At 37.3% G+C, this 24,463-nt stretch overlaps 1 protein-coding gene across 3 annotated transcripts in view; it reads left to right on the top strand.

Moving 5' to 3' along the window:
* The window catches only part of LOC102824254 (estrogen-related receptor gamma-like), an 812,051-nt gene extending 798,392 nt beyond the window's left edge, over positions 1-13,659 (top strand). The window contains exon 8 of one of the 3 annotated variants that reach the window (XM_006869693.1): positions 13,132-13,659. In XM_006869693.1, the coding sequence (XP_006869755.1) occupies positions 13,132-13,376 (245 nt within the window). In that variant the 3' untranslated portion in view covers positions 13,377-13,659. The remainder of the gene's footprint in view (positions 1-13,131) is intronic. The other 2 variants (XM_006869694.1, XM_006869692.1) reach the window with 2 other exon arrangements.
* The last annotated feature ends 10,804 nt before the right edge of the window (positions 13,660-24,463 follow it).

The raw sequence follows: 24,463 nt of genomic DNA, 5'->3' as shown, positions 1-24,463 counted from the left end.
GGATGCAATGAGTGGCTTGAATGGGCGGACGGCTATTTGTTCAAATTCTGCAGCATTCAAGGTATTGACAGTTTGTTTTCTGGGGCCATATGTGACGATCAATCTCAGGCTGGGCTCAGCCGCGCTGAAAAATGAAAAACCAGATTGCTTTTGCTTACTTGTGGATGACGACTTTGTGATTTGGCGTGGATCTAGTGAGATGAGACCTTCTGCCCAAATTGCCCCCATGAGAGTCAGAGGCGCGTGACTGTTTTTAGAAATAATTTTTAATTGATTTTGTAATTAACAGTTCATCTACAATATTGATGCATGAATCCTTGGACTGATAGGAGGGAAATTGTTTTCAACAATGAAGTTGTACTTTCCTATTTGTCTTCATAATGGAGTTTAGCATTTCATGCTTCTAATTGGGAACATAACCCCACTGCACCATTTACCCCTCTTCTTTCACTCCTCTGTGGAGATGTAAAATATGATTCCTTATGAAAAATGGCATGGCTTTTTTATAAACACTCAAAAACCCCTTCTCCTGCTCTGTAGAAGATCAAAGTGGGAAATGGGATAGGATTTTTCTGAGTTTACTACTTTGCATGAACTTCACATCCTAACAGCTCTCATGGTTAAGATGAAAGATTTTATAGCAATACCTCAGGGAAGATATTTTGTTTGGTGATCCCAAAATAATTCTATTTTAAAACATTTAGAGCTGCTGGTTATTTAGTTAATTATTTTTAAATATGGTAAGCTTGCAATATCTTTTACCTTATGATCCAAATTGCTTTCTAAAATGTATTAACTAATCGACTGATGAGTAATGCCAAAACTTTGACAGAACCTTTTAGATGTTAGCAGTATACTTGATGAATATGTATTATAATTCTGGGTACCTGAATTAATTAGCAGCAGCAGTTCTTTGTTGTTTAAAAGTACCTTCATTATTATTTTTGATATATACAAATACTCTAATACCACATACTACCCTTCCTGTTTAGGAAAGGAAATGTGATGAATGATTAGAAAATGTTTGTGTAAAAAACAAGTTAGTTTCTTTGTCTTGTTTAAAACCAGAGTAGTTAACAAACCACCCCCCCTTTTTTTTTTTTAAATATCATAGTACAGAGTTGTAGTATTCCTTTTTTTCATGGAAAATTTCTCCATGTCATGACATTTTTCTGTAACTGATTTTAACATGCGTTTAGTCTCTCAATACCAAAATAATAATAGTAACAATAATTGAATCAGAGAAATGAATAAATAATGTAAGGATTATTTTAATCTCTAAACTGTGCCACCTCTTCTGTGGCCTCTCTCATCTACCCCAGACCGCCCCCTCTCCACCATTTGAGCTTAAAATCAACTACATAGAAAGTAATTTTCTTTGGTACTATCGGTATGATGCTGGATTATTCCATTTTTTTTGGAATATTTTGGAGGATAGCAATAAAGTTGTCAATTCAAATTTACGATCCAGTGTAAGTTTCTTCAACTGTTCAGAAACACATCATTGTGAAAAGACTCTCATGCTGCTCAGTGCTGTTGCTGCTAAGTATTTTAAAGTGCCATGGTGTTGGTTCCAACTCATAGTGACCCTGTATACGGTCTCTGAGGAGCTGGTGGGTTTGAACTGCTGAACCTGTGGTTTGTAGTCCAATGCTGATCCTACAGCGCCATACAAGGAGTCCACTGCTGCTTGTAGTTACCCTAAAAAATTCTTAGGTGTTGTTTTAACATTTAAGGATTTAAAATTAGCATAGATCACTTTTTTTGTGCAAAAAGTCTATTTTATTGTCATTTGTATAGGTATAGTAGCTTTCCCTGGGAGCATGGTGGCTCATGTAATAAACATTGAACTGCTAACCACAAAATCCACAGTTTGAGCCTGCTTAATTGTAACCCTATACAGGGATCTTGTGTTTTTGTTTTGTTTTGAATCTTAGTCATCCAGTTGAAAGTGAAATGGTATCTTGTGGTGTTGATTTTCATTTATCTTATGGTTGATGATGCTGATCATTTTTCTTGTGTTTGGGGCCATTTGAATGATTGGGTTTGCCCATTTTATGATTGGGGTATTGGTCTTTTTGTTGTGACGTTGTGAAGTTGTTTTATATATGTTTGGTTATTAGATTCTTGTCAAGTACCTAAATGTTAATCAATAGATAAATGGATAAACAAAATGTGGTACATAACCGGCCTTATCCTACTACCCCACAGCAGGACTCCACAAGCTACTCAGTAAATAGGAGAAATGAACTCTTGAGAACATCCTATAATCTGGATGGGGCTGGACAGATATAAGATAATCACAAAAGGACAAATGTTATGTGACCTCACTTACGTAAAAAAAACAAGAAAAGGCAAATGTATGGAGAAAAAAGTTTATTATTAAGTACCAGGGGATGAACAATAATGTAAACCTCACATTGATTAAGGGTGGGGTTATACAACTGATCATTTTAATGCTGCCTTTAAGCTGTATACCTGTAAAAAGTTGAATTGGCAGAAGCTGTGTGATCATTATCTTTCTGCAAGTACAACAAACAGAGATGCTTCAGAGTATACTTATGTTCAACGGAAATCCTCATGAGATTTGCAGGTTTAGGGTCACGGTTTCATGGAGCATCCCAGTTAATTAGCCTAATAACATGCCTAGTACTTCTGTTCTACTTCCTAGTTCATTGCATCATACCTGGATAAAAGCTTACATTGGCCATCCAAGGTACAATTAGTCTCTGTTTGCCTGGAGCAACAGAAAAAGATGCAGCTGTCATTATTAAAAGAAGAATATGGAATATGTTGGGTAGTTGCCTCCAAGAACAACTGCCTCCTTTGCCATAAGACCAAAAGAACTGGATGTTGCCAGCTACCATTACTGAAAAATTTCATCGAAGATTCCATACAATAGTCCTGATCAAAAGGGAAAAAAAATGCAGAACAGAATTTCAATTTTTCATGGTCTCCAGACCTCCTAGAGCAATGAAAATTGGGTGGACCCCTGAAACTCTTGCCCTGGGATAATCTTTAAATCTTAAGCCAAAATATACCCTGAAGTCTTCTTCAAACCAAACAATAGCTTACCTTAACTAATAAAAAAAAATCTGCTTTGAGCACTACACTCTTTTATCACTTATCTTTATGGGAACCAATTAACACAGCAACTTGAAAGTTTAAATAGGAACTTTAAAAGGCCACAAATTTATGATAACGGGGAGGGACAACTCCAAAAAAGGAGGTTGAGAATGACTTAGTTGTTAAATTGTAAATAGTACATGTCAAAACTCTTGAATTGGTGTCTGTTTTGCTGTGTATATTCTCAACAAAACAAACATCAAAATGAATAAAAGCATCAGAGATATCTGAAAATCATGAAATAATAAATTCAGTGATTTCTAAAAGCTCTGAAAATGTATAGACTTATTTAGTTATGTATTTTCTTACCTTTGAATACCAACAGCTACTTGAGCAATTATTATATCCTTATGATACTGTCTGGGAGGGAGTCATGATGTGGCACTGCAGGGTCAGGGGTTCAAACTTGCCAGCTGCTCCTTGGAAACCCTGTATAGGGTTGCTGTGAGTCAGAACCAACTTGATGGTACTTAACATCAACATACATATTTTTTATCCCATTATTTGGGTTGTTGTTGTTGTTGTTGTTACGTGCCGTCGAGTCGGTTCCGACCCATAGTGACCCTGTACAGGGTTTCCGAGGGTGTAAATCCTTGCGGGAGTAGAAAGCCTCATCTTTCTCCCGCGGAGCAGCTGGTAGTTTCGAACCGCTGACCTTTAGGTTCGCAGCCCGATTCGTAAACACTATGCTACCAGAGCTCCTTGTAGTATAGTGAAAAAACCTTATAACCATTTTGGGTCAGATTATATTATAGGATTCTTTTCTCTCAATTGGTCCTATTGACTCTTATGTCTAAGAATGTCATTATTATCACTAGCCCCAAGTTTACTTTTATATACTGATGGTTCAGTAGAGAACTCAGATGCTAGTGCAAAGATTGGCTGTACAAACTCACATGCTTCTCCAAGTAGGAAGGATGTGCTCATATACTTTAATAAATATGCACAGCCTTGACAATACTATGAGATCAGACAGTTCTATGTCCTATAGGATTTCTCTGAGTTGCAGTTAGCCCCGTGATAATTGGTTTGGGATTTTTGTTGTGGGTTTTTGTTTTGTTTTGTTTTGTGTGTGTGTTGGGTCAGGGGGAGGGTTAAAAATAATTTAAGAAAGCCATGTGAGCACAAAATATTCGAGAACAAATAAGCTACATGCTTAAAATATTTCTGGCCTAGCAGATGCTTTTGATGTAATGTAATCGTTATTTTGGTCAATTTCAAATCATGAGTGATTATGAAGATACAAAATAGCCTACCTTGACTTTTGTAGTCGTCATTTCCTTGTGTTTTTTTGTGGTTTTATCATTAAATGTTTAAACCCAGACTTAGTCTCATCCATTTACCAAAAAATTAAAAATCTTAGTACGTTTTAAGTCTCCTTTAATCTACTAGTTCTTCTTTCCTTTTCCTTTTCAAAATAATTTATCTGTTGGAGAACACAGAGCATTTGGTCTGCCTAGATTTTGCAGATTGCATACTCTTGGAGCATTTCATCATGTTCCTTTGTCTTTTTTTTTTTACTTCCTGAAAGTTGGCAGCTGGATCCAGAGGCTTAATCAGATTCCATTCTTATCCTTGTAGTACCGATAGAAGGTGTGCTGCTCGTTGGCAGACACAAAATAGCCCCTTGTCTCTCTTTATGTGATGTTAGTAGAGTTGCTAATTGTCTAAATCATTGAATATGGCAAAATGGTGATTTGTAAAATTTATCATTCATTTTAGTTCATGTGTACACAATATGTTTTCTCTCATCTCTTTTTTGGTTACCAGTGGTACAATTTGCATAGCAAAAGAAAGATAAATGTTTAATTATTTCTCTTTATTTGCCAGAAAGAATTGATCTCTTGTCTTACTTTGAAAGTGACCAGTTGGTGTTTTGTTCTGAAAGTCACTTTAAACTCATGTATTACAATTACAGTCATCCCTTGGTATCTGTGGGAGATTAGTTCGAGGACCCCTGCAGGTACCAAAATCTGACAGTGCTCAAAACTGACCTCCCTCGAGTCAATTCTGACTCATTTGGTTACCCTATAAGACACAGTAGAACTGCTGTCTAGGTTTTCAAGACTGTAAATCTTTATGGGAGCAGCCATAAAGGTTGGTGGGTCTGAACCAGCATCCTTACAGTTAGCAGTCCAGTGCTTAACCTGCTGTGCCACCAGGTTTCCTTGTCATTGCTCATGTTCCTTATATATATACATATATGTTGTTGTTGTTAAGTGCCGTCGAGTCGGTTCCGACCCATAGCGACCCTGTACAGGGTTTCCGAGGGTGTAAATCTTTACGGGAGTAGAAAGCCTCATCTTTCTCCCACGGAGCGGCTGGTAGTTTCGAACCGCTGACCTTAAGGTTCGCAGCCCGATTCGTTACATATTAGATATAGATATATGAACTATACCCATCCTCCCTTACTTTAAATCACCTCTAGATTACTTACAATGCCTAATATGTTGTAAGTACACATTATACTCCCTCTTAGTTTTAGAGGAATTGCTTTGACCACTGAATTACTTTTTTTTTTTTTTAATGTTTTATTGTGAAGTATGTGGTAGTTTACATGAGAAAACATTAGCTTTACATTTATCCTATCGTATATCGTTTCATTGCTCTGGTTACAATCCCCTCCATTAATCATCAAACAACCAAAGGGTATACCCTGCAAGCTTGCTCCCCAGTTGTCAGCACACAGCCCCTCTCCCTCTCTGGGTCTAAAGTCCCCAGCTGCTCCATCTCTCCACATCATCGTCTCTGCCTCCATCTCTGGCATCACTGCTTCTCTGGGCAGCGTCCCGCTCTCTGCTCGTCTCTGTTGATGGTTCCAGGGACCTCTGCTCCTAGACTGCAAAGTCATTAATTACTTTTTAGGAGCCATTTTTCCTCTGAAATATTTTCTGTTTGCAGTTGCTTGACTCCACATAATGTGCAAATACGGAGGGACTATTGTACTGTCTTTTTTGAAGCTCAAATTGTCCCAGGTTTCATCAGTGGAAATCTGTTGAGGTTGACTTTTGTGATCTTTCTGACTGACCCAGTATCATAAATAATATCTTTATATCTGGTGTAACAAAATATTCCAGGATCAAATATTTTCTGACCAAGGGCTGGTCATTCGTTCTAGGCCTGTTCAGTGGACAGAAATAGGAATACACCCCCACCCCAAACACACATACATAATTCTGGTTTATGATTTTAAGAGTGCTTCATGAGTTAATACCAAAACCCACCAAACCCATTGCCAGCAATACCAAGTCATGGTATTCCAACTGGCCAGAGGAGAACTGCCCTATACAGTTTCCAAGACTATAAATATTTGCAGAGTCAGATTGCCATGGCTTTCTCCCAAGAGGCAGCTTTTGGGTTCAAACCACCAACCTTTGGTTAACAATCAAGTATTTAGCAGATACTGTTACTTCAGATTCAGAACTTACAAATTTTCATTGTTGTTTGTTATTGTTTTTATTAGCCTCTTTCACGATCACTTTTATATCTACTTTCTTCCACATCAAGAATTCTGGTTTCCAAGAATGCAGGGGATGATAGATTATCCCATAATTACAAGTATATATTTTAACCTATATGATATATACCAGTCCCAAAATAACAACACTAATATACTGCTACTACAAAAACTATCGTTGAAGATAGTTAAAAAATATTTTTTGTTCATATTCTTCCTGTCCTAAATGTATCGTTGTTCTGTATTAACATTATGATTAAATACTGTATTCACTTTCTGTTCACTCTGAGTTAAGTCTAGCTCTGAGAAAAGCTATTTTGTATTCACCACTAGTTCTTATATATCAGAATTTCTCTTGGCACTTTGGTGGTTCGCTAATAATAGATTCCTCAGGAGGGACTTCTGGGAACAATATTCCCTGAGTTTTGAACATTGAACACTTGAAAGTCAGTTTTGCTGAGTATAAAATTATTAACACACCTTCTCCCCTTGAGAATCTTAAATCTGTTTCTTCATTTTCATCTAGCATAGTGTATTCCTATTTAAAAGTTTCTATTCTATGCACTTGCTCCTGAATCTGGAGCTCTCTTCTGAAAGGGATATTTGCTGGGTCAATGTTGTGAGTTCGCAGGTGCTCCATCTCCTTTGTGTGTTACCTGAGGACCCCTGGCATTAAACTGTTGTCAAAAGTGGACAAGACCCTCCTAGTTTCATTTATAGTTCTGACATTTGCCATCCTGCTTTCTGGTAATAACCTGTTAGCTGTATTGGAGTTTCTTGTTCTTAGATCCATTACAGTGCTTGGGTTCCTCCCTCAGCTTCATTCAAACAGATGTAAATACCACACAGGCATGTGGCTGTTGGGAGTTCTTGGGAATACTTTGTCACCCAGTTTTGTTGTAAATGTCACTCATGGTATTCTAGTTTTGCTATTTCGTTGTTCTGTTTGATTTCTTTATGTACAGATTTGGGAAAAAATAAAACACCTTGCTATCATAAAATTGCCATCTTCTAGAATATAGTCTGCCTCTTTTTGACTAAATATTTTCTTTTGTTTGTTTCTTTCTTTCTTTTAATTTAGGACTATCTGGTGGCTTTGTAGGCAAGTCGTTGTTTGCCAACCAAAAGGTCAGCAGTCAGAACTTAATCAACCTCTCTGTGACAGAAAGAGATGGCATTCAGCTTCCATTCAGATTACGGTCTTGGACTGCGCTGTCCTATACAGTTGCTATGAGTTGGAATCAACTCAACAACAAAGGATTGTTGATGTCAATCAAGAGCCAACTTGTCGTGTGGCTCACCAGTTTTCTTCAATACCCACCTACCCCCCAACTCCCAGCCAATTGAAACAAAAAGATCATTCTCTTAGAATCATACATTGCATACAAAAATTTTTGAGATACAAATTCTCTTTTAGAGAGTATACTTTTGCTGACTTTTATGTCCTTTCTATCATTTTGTGATGGGGATTACATTGCCGGTCGGCAGCTCAAGCTCACCAACTGCTCCTTGGAAACCCTATACAGGGTCGCTACGGGTCGGAACTGACTCGACGGCACTTCACAACAACAACACAACAACCCTCACTATACCCTTCGTTGTTGTTGTAACAACACGTGTGTACCTTCAAATCAGTTCTGACTCACAGTTACCCTATATAGGGTTGATGAGAGTGGCTGGTGGATTTGAACTGCCAACCTTGAGTTTCCAGGTCCAGTGCTTATCCTGGATCACCATACCAGGGCTCATGTAGGCAGTTTAAAAACATTAAAGAAAGAAAAATTAACACCCTGTATTCTACAGAAGTTACTCTCTATGTAGTTGATGTTATGCATTAGACATTACTCTGAATACAGAGTCCTGGTGTGGTACTGTGTGTTAATGCACTGCACTGCAAGGTCGTTTGAACCACAAGGTCGGTGGTTCAAGCTCACCAGCCGCGCCTCAGAAACCCTATGCGGGCTCACTGTGAGTCAGAATTGATTCACCGGCCCTTAACAACAGCAACATGTTGAGTATTATCCTCAAAATGAGATTTGAGGTCATTGAGGGAATATTTACAAAAATGACTTACAAATCCCGAACTCAATTTTTAAGTAGATTGGGCATTTTCTTCAGTAGCTATGCCCATGCCCACAGTGATTCATATTTTCATTTTAGAGAAGGGCAGTATTTTATTTCAGGTGAGGTATAAAAATAAAATCTTCCTTTGCAATGGCTCTAACTCTTATTGAATTTTACAGCTTCAAATATAAGAATCCTTAACTTTCCTCCCAGAATAAATGATCTGAACTAGACACATTCCTTTAGGATTCCACTTCTAAAGTTAAAAAAAAAAAAAAAAAGTTACATAAGGGTTATTTTTTATCATTTGAGTGAAAGTATATGTATCGTTTGAATTTTGGCCATCTTTTAAAAATTGAGTCATTGAAAATAGCCCTTATTTGCCTTTTTTGTCTAGTTCAGTTGTTCTGAAATCTATATTGGTAGTAGAATCACCAATTTTTTTTTTTTTTTTTAATACTGATGTCCTGGGACCACCTCCAGTATTCTACTTTAGTAGCTCTAGGCATGGGTTCAAGCATCAAAGTTTTTAAATAATTCACCTGGTGATTATAATGTGCAGCCTTATTAAATGCCACCGAGTTGGTTCCAACTCATAGTGACCCTGTGTAGGGTTTCTGAGGAGCAGCAGGTGGGTTTGAACCTGCCAGTTTCAGTTCAGATAGACCTTGTGGTCCAGTGCTTATCTTGCTGTCCTGCAGCCCAGCCCTGTCTAATTCACTGAGAAATAGATTATTTCCATTGCTAAATTTAGCTGGTCCCGTTAGTTCAAATTTGGGGACTATTTCTTTTAAATATGAAGTTAAAAAGAAATCACCAGCAACTGCCCCAACTAAATAATTACATAGACTGTTCTATTCAGCCTGACATAAGCCTATAAATTCAGGCAAAAGAACACAACAAAGATTAAAGCTGCAGAGCCAGAACTTGAACTAGGATCCCTAATGGAGATTAATATTTTCTTCAGCAGTCTGCCAGCTGAATCATGGTCTAATTAAATAGTTCAGATTTAGTGAGTTTGCATTTAAAGTCTTAGCAGATCTGAGAATGAGTAAAGCTAAGATGAGTTAGAATCTTTTCTGTAAATGGGAAGTTAAATTATCATAGTAATTTGATTAAATCATTTTTAAATCTCTCAAGCTAAATCACAGTCTTTAAAGAATAGTTTGAAGTCTTAATTGCTGTTTGTGAGCATATCTCTCTGCTATTTGTTCTCGCCTCATTTCCTGTGACATCCTATAATATATCTCCTGCTGGGCAAGACTAGTGGGAAAGGAAACATTTGGGTGGGAGACTGGGGTGACTGTGTAGCTGACTTCAAGCTTTGAAAGTCAGCCTTCTGGAAGAAGTAACTTTTTTTTTATATTGCTCAGGTTGTTAGAATTAGAACAAAATCATGAAGTTTAGAGTTAGATTTGGGGGGGGGGAATAGGAAGAAAATTAGGACCCTCTATATACATCTGGAAATGTCTCCATTAAGGATCTACTTGCTGTTGTTAAGGGCCATGGAGTCGGTTCCGTTTGGTTCCGTTTCATAGCTACCCTATACAGAGTTTCCCAGTAAAAGATCTTCTATCTGTACCTGGAAATGTCTCCATTAAGGATTCCTGATGAAAAAGGAAGGGTGAACAAAATGAGCTCTGAAGACAAATTCAACTCATAAAAGAATTTATGTCATGCCCAGTATTACACCTTCTAGCAGTATAACTTGAATCACAGAAACTTGACTTTAAGTCTAGCTTGAACACTTACTATATGTTTGCTTTGGGAAAGTGACTAAACTTTCCTGATCTTTGTTTTCTTCTTTTTAACGGAGAACTAGTGTCACAAACTTTGCAGGGCAATTAGGACATACAGTGAGGCAAAGTTCGTCAAGTGCCGATCAGAGGCCTCATCCAATATAGGTGCATAATAAACAGCATATTTACCTGTGCAGATTTATTCAACTTATTATTTTGTTCTGGTGGGAAAAAAATGGTTTTCTTTTTTTTCCCCTCTCCTCTCTCTCGGTCTCTAAAGAATACAGTTCCTATTGTTCTGATCAGTTTTAACTTAGAGTACTTACTTTTCATTCCAGAATAGGGTGGACAAATCTACCTCATATCTCTCGCTTTATTTTATGGTTCTTACTGCAATCTTTTGTGTTTTTAGAGACACAGGTTAGTGTGTCTCCATGCCCATTGTTTCTCATTCAAACTGTGTTTAATGGCAAAAAGAGAGAGAAAATACATCAGAGCATGTCGTCGTCATCCCTTCACGGCCCTTTGTACAGAATGTAACACTGTTTGATTCTGTACCGTACTCAAAATCGTAGCTACATTTGAGCCCATTATTACAACCACTATGTCCGTCTATCTCATTGACGGTCTTCCTCTAACAACTCTTGTTGTTAAGTGACGTCAAGTCAGTTCTGATTCATAACTGCCATGCATAGGGTTTCCAAAGAAGGACTGGTTAGGTTGAACTGCCGGTCTTGTAGTTCAGATCAACCTTGCAGCCCAGTGCTTATCCTACCTACAGCGCCACACCAGGACTTCACACCAGCCCTTAGACAACTTCAAAAATGATGTGTACTTGTTTCTGGAAATGAATGAGATCACCATGGTGAAAGGCATCAGATAGGAGAAAACACCAGTGAGAAGCAATTCCCAGGGATCAAGTAGTGTTTATGTTGGGGAGTACACTTTCAGGCATTTTCAACTTTCAAGCATTCCTTCTTTGGGTTCTACGAGACAGGAATTTGATTGTGAGAACAATATAATATATAGTACAAGAGGGTTTCAAAATAGTGGTGGACAATTCATTTATCTTTTAATTCCATTTTCCCATAATTTTGAAGCCCCTTCTATTAGTATGGTAGAGTATATTAGCAACTATAATCCAGATTATTCAAAAATTTAAAAGTTATGTCTATAACTATGTAAACGGGTTAATTCTCTAATGATGTGGAGAGATGATTCAAGAAGACATAAAAGAAGAGCAATAAACAAAAAGAAATTTAAATGACATGTTACTTGTGTATATCCATCTGTTTTAATTACTTTGCCATATTCTTTATTATATGTTTTGTCACTTGATTTTAAATTACATTCCTCTCTCTTTTTGCACAAGCAATCTGATATTTGAATTGTATGAAAGATTAGGCTAACTACATATATCTTAGAGCTCTACATTCTCAGAGAAGTAGAATTATTAAACATGAAGAATCCCCCAAAGACTCCATTATGTGTAATTAACACATAAACTGTCATCAGAATCAATAAAACGTGCTAAATGATTCAAAGTTGTATATAATTAAGTGTCTGTTTTAAAGCCAGAGCTGTAACTTTTCCCCCCTACATCTTACATTTCTCTCAAGAGTAATTGTGGCAACCTTGTTAACTCTTTCTTTACTTGATTGAAATAGATTTTAAAATTAGTCATTTAAGGGCAAAGTTCACCTTCATAAATGTGAAATATATTTCAGAGCTCAATAACCTTTTTTTTTTTTTTTAAAGAAGCAGGCTATGTAAGGACCCTTTACTGAACTATTCATAACACACTGTTGTGGTGGTGGTTAAATGCCATCGCGTCAGTTCCTACTCATAGCGACCCTGTATAGGGTTTCTGAGGAGCAGCTGGTGGGTTTGAACTGCTGACCTCATAGTTCAAATCAACATAGCGGTTCACTTCTTATCCTGTAGCACTACACCAGGACATCTGATAGCACACTAAAGAATCCTAAAGGGATAGGGTTTTATTGTGATTTCTGGAGAGATGACAACTGAACCTAATGTTAGATTCAGTGTATTGACAGACATGAAATTCTTAGGCTTTTGGCCATGAACTTCTTTTCAGCCCCACTGAGAAATGTGCCATCTTGAAGGGGGAAAAAAAAAGTCAGGATTTTAAGCAACTTTATCTCATACAGAACAATGCTTTGATATTAATTCATTCAACAATTGTTTCTTGAATGAATGAATATATAAATGAATGAATCAAAGTATAAAATTGCCAGGATTGTAGTCTTTGAACAGAAAGCTTTCCCTTCCTCAATGCTTAGGAGGAGAAAACACACACGTTTAAATAATCAGAGCTTTACTAAAATCGCCATCAATTCTAAATCAGCATTGGGAGGGATCTACTCTGGAGGAAACACTGACCAGACTGTAGTCTAAGAGGCTTTCTGTTGCTATTGTTGTTAGGTGCCATTGATGCCGTCATTACATGATGTTGTTAGATGCTGACTCCCAGAAACTTTATAGGACAGAGTAGAACTTCTCCATAGGGTGTCTAGATTGTAATCTTTATGGGAGTATATTACTAGGTTTTCTCCATTGGAGCCCTGACTGGTTTGCTGGTGGGTTCAAACCATCAACCTTTCTGTTAGCCGTCTAGCAGTTAAACATAGAGAAGGTCAAAACTAATATTGAATATTCATGAATCTCATCGCTAAGTTTCTTACTATTCACATTCAGGTTTTGATTTTTTGCTTGATCTTACAGACTCCATGCACATAGAAGATGTGGAGGCTGTTCAGAAGCTTCAGGATGTCTTACATGAGGCTCTGCAGGATTATGAGGCTGGCCAGCACATGGAAGACCCTCGTCGGGCTGGCAAGATGCTGATGACCCTGCCACTGCTGAGACAGACCTCTACCAAGGCCGTGCAGCATTTCTACAACATCAAACTAGAAGGCAAAGTCCCCATGCACAAACTTTTTTTGGAAATGCTGGAGGCCAAGGTCTGACTAAAAGCTTCCTGGGCCTTCCCATCCTGCACGCTGAAAAAGGGAAAATAAACCCGAGTGATGTTGAAGAAATGTAGTGTTTAGTTAACAAAATCAAAATCAACAAAGACTGCACTGATCATTTAGCAGCAAGACTATGAAGCAGCTTTCAGATTCCTCAACATCTTCCTGATGAGTTTCTTTCTCCCTTATCTCGTATCTTTTCCCATTTCTCTTCCTCTTTACTTTTGAAGACCCCCTCCTTCCCACTCTTCTTATTTCTTGGCTTTCTCCATGGCTAGTTTTCTCTCGCCCTCATTTCCTTTCTTCCTCGCTCCCTTTACTCTTCTTTCTCTCATCTTCCCTCTTCTAAATTTTTAATGGATCTATTTAAGAAAATACCCCTTTCCTTCCCCTCTGTCCTTCGCCCCTTCCTTTCCTTCTCTTCCTTCTGCTGCTGAACTTTTAAAAGAGGTCTCTAACTGAAGAGAGATGGAAGCCAGCCCTGCCAAAGGATGGAGATCCATATCATGGATACCAGTGAACTTAGTGTGAACCATAATGTCCCCAGTGACTAAGGAATCAAAGAGAGAGAACCATCGTACCTAAAAGTACAGTGCAACATAAACAAATTGACTGAGTGCAGTATTAGATTTCACGGGAGCAGCCTCTAATTACACAACTTAAGCAACCTCGCATTGGCTGCTTCTTATCATTGCTTTTCCCTCTAGATCAGTTACAGCCATTTGATTCCTTAATTGTTTTTTCAAGTCTTCCAGGTATTTGTTAGTTTAGCTACTATGTAACTTTTTCAGGGAATAGTTTAAGCTTTATTCATTCATGCAATACTAAAGAGAAATAAGAATACTGCAATTTTGTGCTGGCTTTGGACAATGATGAACAATAATGAAGGACAAATGAATCCTGAAGGAAGATTTTTAAAAATGTTTTTGTTTCTTCTTACAAATGGAGATTTTTTTGTACCAGCTTTACCACTTTTCAGCCATTTATTAATATAGGAATTTAACTTACTCAAGCAATAGTTGAAGGGAAGGTGCATATTATCACGGATGCAATTTATGTTGTGTGCCAGTCTGGTCCCAAACATCAATCTCTTAACATGAGCTCCAGTTTATCTACATGTTCACAGACACAAAGGATTAGATTACACCTACGAGGAGTCGCATATATAAACACTGCACATGGAATACAGATCCGTAGAATTATTAGGAGTGCACCTCTCTCCACCTGGGAGGTCAGTTGCCATCTGATTTCTAGCTGCCACGGTGGTTAGGAATGAGATACTGCCTGTTTGCAAAGATACAGACAGACCTTTCCCAGAAGGAGCTGTGAGCCAGTATTCACTGAAGAGGCAATAAGGCAAATGCCAGAATTTGAAAAAATAAACTAAAGTCATTGAAGACAGCAGACGCCTGATCAAATTCTAAAACCCAGTCTGTATGAGTTTGTTTTTTCTATTGTTTATCCATTTTGAAATGTTTCTTTAAATTAATCTGCAGTTTTTTACCAAGAGCTAAGCCAATACATGTGCTTTTCAACCAGTATTGTCACAGCATGGAAGTCAGTCAGGTTCCAGACTGTTAAGAGGTGTAATCTAATGAAGAAATCAATTAGATGCCCCCGAAATCTACAGTCGCTGAATAACCAATAAACAGTAACCTCCATCAAATGCTATACCAATGGACCAGTGTTAGTAGCTGCTCCCTGTACTATGTGAACAGTCTTATTCTATGTACACAGATGTAATTAAAATTGTAATCCTAACAAACAAAAGAAATGTAGTTCAGCTTTTCAATGTTTCATGTTTGCTGTGCTTTTCTGAATTTTATGTTGCATTCAAAGACTGTTGTCTTGTTCTTCTTGTGGTGTTTGGATTCTTGTGGTGTGTGCTTTTAGACACAGGGTAGAATTAGAGACAATATTGGATGTACAATTCCTCAGGAGACTACAGTAGTATACTCTATTCCTTACCAGTAATAAGGTTCTTCCTAATAATAATTAAGAGATTGAAACTCCAAGCAAGTATTCATTATGAACAGATACACATCGAAATCATAATAATATTTTCAAAACAAGGAATAATTTCTCTAATGGTTTATTATAGAATACCAATGTATAGCTTAGAAATAAAAACTTTGAATATTTCAAGAGTATAGATAAGTCTAATTTTTAAATGCTGTATATATGGCTTTCACTCAGTCATCTCTCAGATATTGTTATTAACTCGCTCTGTGTTGTTGCAAAACTTTTTGGTGCAGACACGTTTCCAAAACTATTGCTACTTGTATGCTTTAAACAAAATACCTTGGGTTGATGCTCCATCAACCTAGTGCTAGAAATACTGTGTATCTATCATTAGCTATATGGGACTATATCGTAGATTGTGGTTTCTCAGTAGAGAAGTGACTGTAGTGTGACTCTAGATAAATCATCATTAGCAATTCATTCAGATGGTCAATAACTTGAAATTTATAGCTGTGATAGGAGTTCAAAAATTGGCACATCCCTTTAAAAACAACAACACAACAAAATCCAACTCCTGGGAAAAAAAGGTGCTGACTCTATAAGACTATTTATATATGTAAGTGTTTTCAAAGATTATTTTCCAGAAAGTTTGTGCAGGGTTTAAGTTGCTACTATTCAACTACACTATATATAAACAAAGTATATACAATATAGATCTTGTTTTCACTGTATCGCATTAAAGTACTTGGGCTTCAGAAATAAGAGCCAACCAACGAAACATGAGATGGAGATTCAATAAAAGAATGAGGTACTCTTTTTTTTTTTTTTTTTTTTTTTTTACCAGTTTAAGTGATTCTCAGCACTACACGAAAACAAGTGCATCACAAGACAAAACTGAAGTGTAGATCCTCAAACAATTGCACGGACTTTATGGTAAATTTTCATCTTAAACCTTACGTGAGGTCCATTTTGTTGTTCTTTTCTCCAAGTTTCATATAAGACCATTTACTTAAATGTGAAGTTTTGGAAAGTTATAAATAAAGGTGTATGTTTTTGCCATATGATTTTTATTTTAATTTTGCTTCTTTTAAGTTTGTTCTTATTTAAAAGCAATATGATTGTGTGACTCCCTGTAGTTACACTGTGTTTCAATCAGATCAGATTGTTGTATTTATTCCACTATTTTGCATTTAAATGATAACATAAAAGATATAAAAAATTTAAAACTGCTATTTTTCTTATAGAAGAGAAAATGGGTGTTGGTGATTGTATTTTAATTATTTAAGCGTCTCTGTTTACCTGCCTAGGAAAACATTTTATGGCAGTCTTATGTGCAAAGATCATAAAAGGACAAAAAAATTTAAACTGCTTAGAATAATCCAGGAGTTGCATTATAGCCAATAGTAAAATAATAATGATAATAATAAAACCATGTCTATAGCTGTAGATGGGCTTCACATCTGTAAAGCAATCAATTGTATATTTTTGTGACGTGTACCATACTGTGTGCTCCAGCAAATGTCCATTTGTGTAAATGTATTTATTTTATATTGTATATATTGTTAAATGCAAAAAGGAGATATGATTCTGTAACTCCAATCAGTTCAGATGTGTAACTCAAATTATTATGCCTTTCAGGATGATGGTAGAGCAATATTAAACAAGCTTTCACTTTTGATTGCTGTTTTGTATTGTTTTTCTTCCTCCATTTAAAGAACCAAATCAATAAACACTGCCCTTTGTTGCTCCAATTCAAAGAGGATCTCTGAGTACCTATTCCCTAAAAATAAAGTATGAGTTTAAATAAGAGCTATATAAAGTCTTGTCAGAATGAATTCTAGGGTGCCAAGAGACATTTTGCATATTTAAGAGTATGCAAAGTGTCTCATGGCACATTAGAATTCATTTTGACAAGCCTTTATATAGCTCTTATTTAATCTTAAAGCATCTCCACATCATCCTGCATTACTCAAAATCTTCGCCTCCGTGTCAATGTCATAACAGAAAACTTTCCCCCTATTTTAAGATCATATTAAAACCTGCTAGAGATACCTATTATTTCCCTCCATCAACAATTAAATGGCGCGTCGCACTGAGCTCATCAGCAAGCAGCAGGCTTTGTGGAGCAGCAGTGGAGTTGCTGACCAGATTTCCTGAATGGAAGTCAACAGAAGAGCAGCTTATAGATCCGTGTGCGTTAGGAGGGGGAGCTGTCTTCAAATTCAAGAGGGTTAAACAGCATCGCTGACAGCAAATGGCTTCCCCTTGCCGTCTACACTCAGAAAGGTTACAGCCTTCGCTGCTCAGGGTCAAACTGTGCTTCCACCGGGGCCCTCCCGGAGCCATCATCCAAGTGCTAATATGTGCTTTCTTGGCTTCTCTGCCTACCTGGAGAGTGTTTTGTCATTGTGTTTGCCCACCGTATTTCTCACCTTTCAGCTGTGGCTGGTTCTCCAGAGAAGCAAGCTGGTGACACAAAGACACTCAGCGAAATCCATTTCAGGGGTATGAGATTACCTGAATCACTGGATTGTGCATGCTGGCAAGATGACTACAAGTTGTCTTTTCTTATTTTAGCATTCTGTGAGTGGCAATAGCTCAAATAAAATCCAACATATTTTACTTTAATGTTTTCAAAGTACTTGAGCAGAATACAGGGCAAGATAGAAAACCTTAAAAAAGGAAAATACATAATCTACCAAAGAGGGTATCCATATTTAAATAAACATATAGGGTATTTACACACACACATACACACACTCCTTTAAGAAATTTACATGCTAGAATTCTTGGCTGATCTTACAATGTAGAATGATCGATCACAGAGCAACTTTTTTTCTGGTACTGAAATATTTCTCTAACCATGCTTCAGGTGGAAAATTACAATGTAGGTGTTTAACATTTTAACAGGTTGTATTTCTCAATATATAAACAACATATCGATTGGGCAAATGGGTTATGTATTTGTTTTACGGTAAACATAGAAAGGAGCCACTTTTATGCTTACCATGTTTATAAGTGATATTTAAGAAATTCACGTGCTAGCAATTTACACATTGGAACCATCTGGGGAACATCAACTATCACTGGTGCCTATGTTCCCATCAAAGAAATTTTTATTTAATTGGACTTAGATGTGGCCTTTGTTTAGGGAGGTTAAAAAGATTCTCAGGTGAGGCTCCTGACAGGCAACGTTGAGGAAACACTTTTAAAAGTTTCTCATTTGTTTATAAATGAGAAATAAGCCAGAGATATTCTTACCTAAAGGAAAATGAAAACAAAACTCTGAACCTTGCGGAGCTGAAATTCTGTGAGTTTCCCACTTTTTTTTTTGATGACTCCCAGCTGTATCTTTTGGTTATACCCCTATCCTAGCAACCCTACCTAGGGTTTCCAAGGCTATAAATATTTACAGGAGCGGAAAGTCTCATCTTTCTCCTGAGGAATAGCTGGTAGTTTTGAACTGCTAGTTTTGAGATTAGCAGCCCAACTCGTAACCACTACGCTACCAGAGGTCTTTGAATGTGCTTTAAAATTAATTTCAGTATGTTCAAAATACCCACTTTTCACTACTGAAAAAAAGTGTCATAAGATGTGAAATTTTTGATTTCTTCACATGACTTCTCTTCCCTTTGCTGCCTAAATTGTAAATGTAGGTATGAGGTTGAAATGAGATAGGACCGATAGAATGTTTAACGTTAGAAACATTTTGTTTATTATTTTAAAAATCCATGTTTTAACTCTAAGAGGAAAAAGGGATATGCTTAAGGCCTATTTTTATCCACAATAGGTTACGTACTGAATGGATGTTTCCATAGTCCAATGGATAGCCAAGGTTTACAACAATGTTCCTAGGCCTTTCAAATCTAAACCTAGCTTCTGGCATTCCTTGGTAGTGTGGAGAAAGCAAAATGAAACAAGTAACCATAGATTGATTGCACACTGCATCTTATTATGGAACAAATAGAAAAGAAAGGAATTTCAAAAATAATCCTCCTTTCCCAGGAGTATTTGTCTTGTTCTCCATGAAGTTAAAGGTCTGAAATAATGTGCCCATCAGGGGCTCAATGTTGCATGTCCATGCCAGTTGGTCCAAGGGCTTGTTATGATGGTAATGGCCTACTGAAACGTGAGCTTGGATTGCAACAATACAATTGCTACTAGCTCACCCGCTGGGAGAAATATTTTATTATTGTCAAATGTCCTCCATAGAGATTCGTTTTGCTTGTTCCTGTTTAAATTAAATTCAGAACAGAACTGCATTATGGTTTCTCTGGAGTATATTTGACATAAACAACTAGTATCAAAATTTAGGATTCCTGGATAGTTCAAATTTGTTTATTAGCAGAAAAATTACAATAGCTGATACCATAGCTGCAGGAATATTATGGTTGCAGACACACAGGAGATTTATGGACTGAGTTTATGGCCTAAAAGCAAGAGGATTCCCTTTTTCATTACAGATGCCAACAAGATTAATAATTAATGATTCCTTCAATGGTATAACCTTAAAAAAAAAAAAAAGTCTCAGTATACTAATTCATTGCCATAGCATACCACAATAGTTTGGGCATGAGAAACTTTTCTTCAACTAAGAAGTGCTTTTACATTTCAGGTCATTAAACAAATGTGGCTGCATGGGGGTTGGGGTATAAGTTAAAAAAAAGAAAAAAGAAAAGCGTAATGTAAAAGCCATAGCAAAAAAGTCAAAGACATGAATGGAAGTGTTCATATAAATGAAACAGGAACACTCATAACATCCACTTTTTCAGTGTTAAAAAAAAAAAAGGAAAAGAATGTTCTGGAATATGTGGAATTCATTAGATCATTTTGTTTTAGAAATTGCCGTTTCAAAAACAGTGATGCATGATTCAATATAATTCATTTTACTTGCAGTTAAATGAAAACCAGACTGCTTTCTAATTTTTTTTTTTAATGTCCTTCCTTTACCTCTATGAAAATAATGTGTGCTTCATGGAAAGCCCTTGTTGCACTGTAGGATAAGTACTGTACTGCTAACCTCAAGCTCAACAGTTCAAAGCCATGAGAGAAAGGTGAGGTGTTTTGCTCTGGGAAAGATTTACAGTCTTGACAACCCTACACCAGCTGGCCATGAGTCACCATCTACTCAATGGCTGTGGATTTGTGTTGCTTTTGGTGTATTTCATAATGGGCTGTACTTTGGAACGCTGGTTACTGGGAAGGGGCGCTCAAAGAGGCTAACAGGACAACGTTTCAGACTAGCAAGCGCATTAAATCACTCTATTCACACTCCAATTCAATCTGCCATGTTCAGTCGAATTTCACAGTTTCATTGGGAAGTGAAGAACTGTCTGCTATTAAAAAAAAAATCTGAACAGAAACCTAAAGTCATAAAACAAATTTCCAAAATCACACTTAAAAGTGTGAACTCATATCATTACAGATGAAAAATATTGAACACTAATGTTAAAAAAAGAACTCTGGGTGACACAATGTTTAAGTGCAATGGTAAACCAGTCAGCAGTTCAAACCCACCCAACAGCTCTGTGGGAGAAAAGACCCTGCCATCTGCTCCCATAGAGATTGGTGGTCGATTCAGAATAGGGTTTCTGAGGCTGTCATTTTAACGGGTACAAAAAGTCTAATCTTTCTCCTGAGCAGCAGCTAGTAGATTCAAACTACTGACTGCTTGATTAGCAGCCCTACTCCTGACCCACTACACTACCAGGGGTCCTTTCTATAGAGATAGTTGTTGTTTGGTGCCTTTGAGTCAGTTCTGATTCATAGCGACTCTATATAGGGTTTCCAAGGAGTGCCTGGTGGGTTTGAACCGCTGACCTGGTGATTAACAGTTAAGTGCTTATCCTACAGCACTGTACCAGGACAGCCTAGGAAATTCTGTGAGACACAGTTCTACTCTGTCCTATAGATTCACGAGGAGTAGAAATGGATTAGATGGCACATGACTACAACAACCATACTAAAATCATGTCCCACTGACACTTTTGTAATAATCTTTCTGTAATCCTTTCCTCTGCTAGACTTTTTATTTTGCCTTGTCTTCTTTTGGTGAATAAAGTGATTGACTAACCCTAAAGTATTAATTTTATTCATAATTCAATACATATACATCCTATATGTATATGCATACAAAAAATCTGGGCTGGGTAAAAAATGGATGGATGTCTAGCTATCAGGATATTTTTACATGTAGGGAATCCTATGGGGTATGACATACTTATTTGGACTTAATAAAATCTGATGGTGCTGAAATTGATAAAAGAGATAAGCATATAGTACCAGTTACATGCATGGACTTTAACTTTGTCATACATGGGTTCATATTCTAGCTCTGTCATTAACCTTTGCTACCACTTAAATGTGCTCTGGCAGTGTAGTGGTTACGAATAGGGCTGTGAACCTTAAGGTCAGCAGTTCGAAACTACCAGCTGCTCCACAGGAGAAAGATAAGGACTTCTGTTCCCATAAAGATTTACAGCCTCGAAACCCTGTACAGGGTCGCTATGAGTTGGAACAGACTCCATGACACATAACAACACAACAACAACCACTTAAATCTAAGGAGCTCTGGTAGTGTAGTGGTTACGAATTGGGTTGCTAACTTCAGGGTCAGCAGTTCGAAACTAGCAGCTGTTCCGTGGGAGAAAGATGAGGCTTTCTGCTCCCGTAAAGATTTATCAGCCTCGGAAACCCTGTACAGGGTCCCTATGAGTGGGAACCGACTCCATGGCACATAAGAACAACAACCACTTAAAGCTAAGTAAAGGGGTTATTATTTTGATTTATTTAGATAGCACCTAATAAAGTTCAATATGGCAAAAATAAAACAATTTTTTTTTTCCTCCATCCCTCTGAAACTGGAAGAGATCACTATGGTCTGGGAAACCGTAGGTATTTTGGATCCAGATGACTAGTAGGCTACTTTGGAAAGCTTCTTAGGAGTGAACAACCCTGATATAGTTCAGAATCAGAACTTACTTGTCTAGAGCAATGCAGGTTTGGCCATGCACCAGATACAGACATAACTTTGGTAGTTAGGCTGGGCATTTTGTTAATTTTTAAAATGCATTATTTGTTATTGTTAAGTGCCATCGAGTCGGTTCCGACCCATAGCGACCCTGTACAGGGTTTCCGAGGGTGTAAATCCTTATGGGAGTAGAAAGCCTCTTCTTTCTCCTGCGGAGCAGCTGGTAGTTTCGAACTGCTGATCTTAAGGTTCGCAGCCCGATTCGTAACCACTACGCTACCAGATATAAATTATAATATTTCCATCAGTCTTAAGAGGCTGTTGTTGTTAATTGCCATGGAATATGTGTGATTCATAGCAACCCAATATAAGGTTTATGAGGAACAGCTGGCAGGTATGAACATCAAGCCTTTCAGTTAGCAGACTTCATGCTATCAGGTGGTTGTTATTAGGTGCTGTTGAGTCAGTACCAACTCATAACAACTCTGTATAGGGTTTCCAAGGAGCAATGGTGGGTCTGAACTGTGGACTTGTGGTTCACCGTTGAGTGCTCATCCTACAGCACCACACCAGGAGGTAAGTGCTGTCGATATACCCACTTTATAGATGAGGACAAGGAGGCTTAGAAAGATTAAATATCTTACCATAAGTTGTTATAAAGCTCAGCTAAATTTGCGTCTAGTTTGACTAACTCCGCAACAGTATTAACTTAAAAACTATTTCCATATATAACAATTTCTTGAGCCTGAGTAATACATAGTTCATCTTTTTCCTTATTAACAGACCTGTGGAACACAGGCCTGAATTGATTATTGTTTGGATCAAGGAATGCTGTCTTTGGTCCCCACTCTGACTTTCATTTCCTTCTTCCACCATAAATCTTTTTTGCGTCCTTAGAAAATACATAATGTCGACATGTGTGTTTAAGAAATGTACCATCCAGAAAGATACTATGTTAACTATTAATTATCTTACTCTTTTTTTTTATTTTAACTCTTCTACGCTGTAGGAGTAAATCTTCTCTATATAAAATCGTTGCAGTTACAGATCTCATTTTATCAATTCTGAGATGAAGGATAAGGTTATTTTCCAACTACTAATACAATTAAAGGAGCTCTGGTAGTGTAGTGTTATGAATCAGGCTGCTAACTTCAAGGATGGCAGTTCGAAACTACCAGCTGTTCCGCTGGAGAAAGATGAGGCTTTCTGCTCCCATTAAGATTTGCAGGGTCACTATGAGTCTTAACTGACTCCATGATACTTAACAACAACAACAACAACAATACAATTAAAAGGAGTCCTGGTATGGCGCTGGCGGTTAGTGAGCTATTTTCAATAGCCTCATATGCATGTGAAAGTTGGACAGTAAATAAGGAAAAACATAGAAGAATTGATGCCTTTGAGTTATGGTGTTGGAGGAGAATATTAAAAGTACAGTGGACTGCCAAAAAGACAAACAAGTCCATGTTGGAGGAAGTGTAACCAGAATGCTCCTTAGAAGCCAAGATGGCCAGACTTTGTCTCTCATACTTTGAGCACATTATCAGGAGGGACCAGTCTCTTGAGAAAATGGAGGGTCAGCAAGAAAAGAGGGAGATTTCTAATGAGATGTCTTGGCACAGAGGCAGCAGCAATGGGCTCAAGCATAGTGGCAATTGTGAGGATGATGCAGGACCAGATGGTGTTTCATTCTGTTGTACAAAGGGCCGCTATGGGTCAGAATCATCTCAATAGCACCTAACAACAAAAGCAAAACAATCAATGACCCTGCAATGAACATCTTTTAATGTTTTTCTTATGGATCAGTACAATTATTTTTCTGGGATAAATAGCTTACCATAGAGTGGGGTTCCTGGGTCAGATGCCATTTATATATTTATTCTCACTACAGATATCATCTGCAGAATTAGACCAGTTATAACTCCCAACAGCTTTGGACTTGGATTTCATTTTGTCTGTATCATCAGTAGTATATAGTTTGATCTTGCTCTTAAAATTTTAACAATTTAATTACTTAAAATGGTATATTACTGTTTGGTGTACACATCACTGATGACTAGTGGGTTGATCCTTTAATTCTTGTATCCTACCTACCCAGGCTACTCATTCTGTGAGTTGCCTATTCATTACTTTTGCTTTAAAAAAAAAAAAA

This window comes from Chrysochloris asiatica, unplaced genomic scaffold, assembly GCF_000296735.1.
Source record: "Chrysochloris asiatica unplaced genomic scaffold, ChrAsi1.0 scaffold00133, whole genome shotgun sequence".
Taxonomy (NCBI): Eukaryota; Metazoa; Chordata; class Mammalia; order Afrosoricida; family Chrysochloridae; genus Chrysochloris; species Chrysochloris asiatica.
This window is presented reverse-complemented; position numbering and strand designations above follow the sequence as displayed.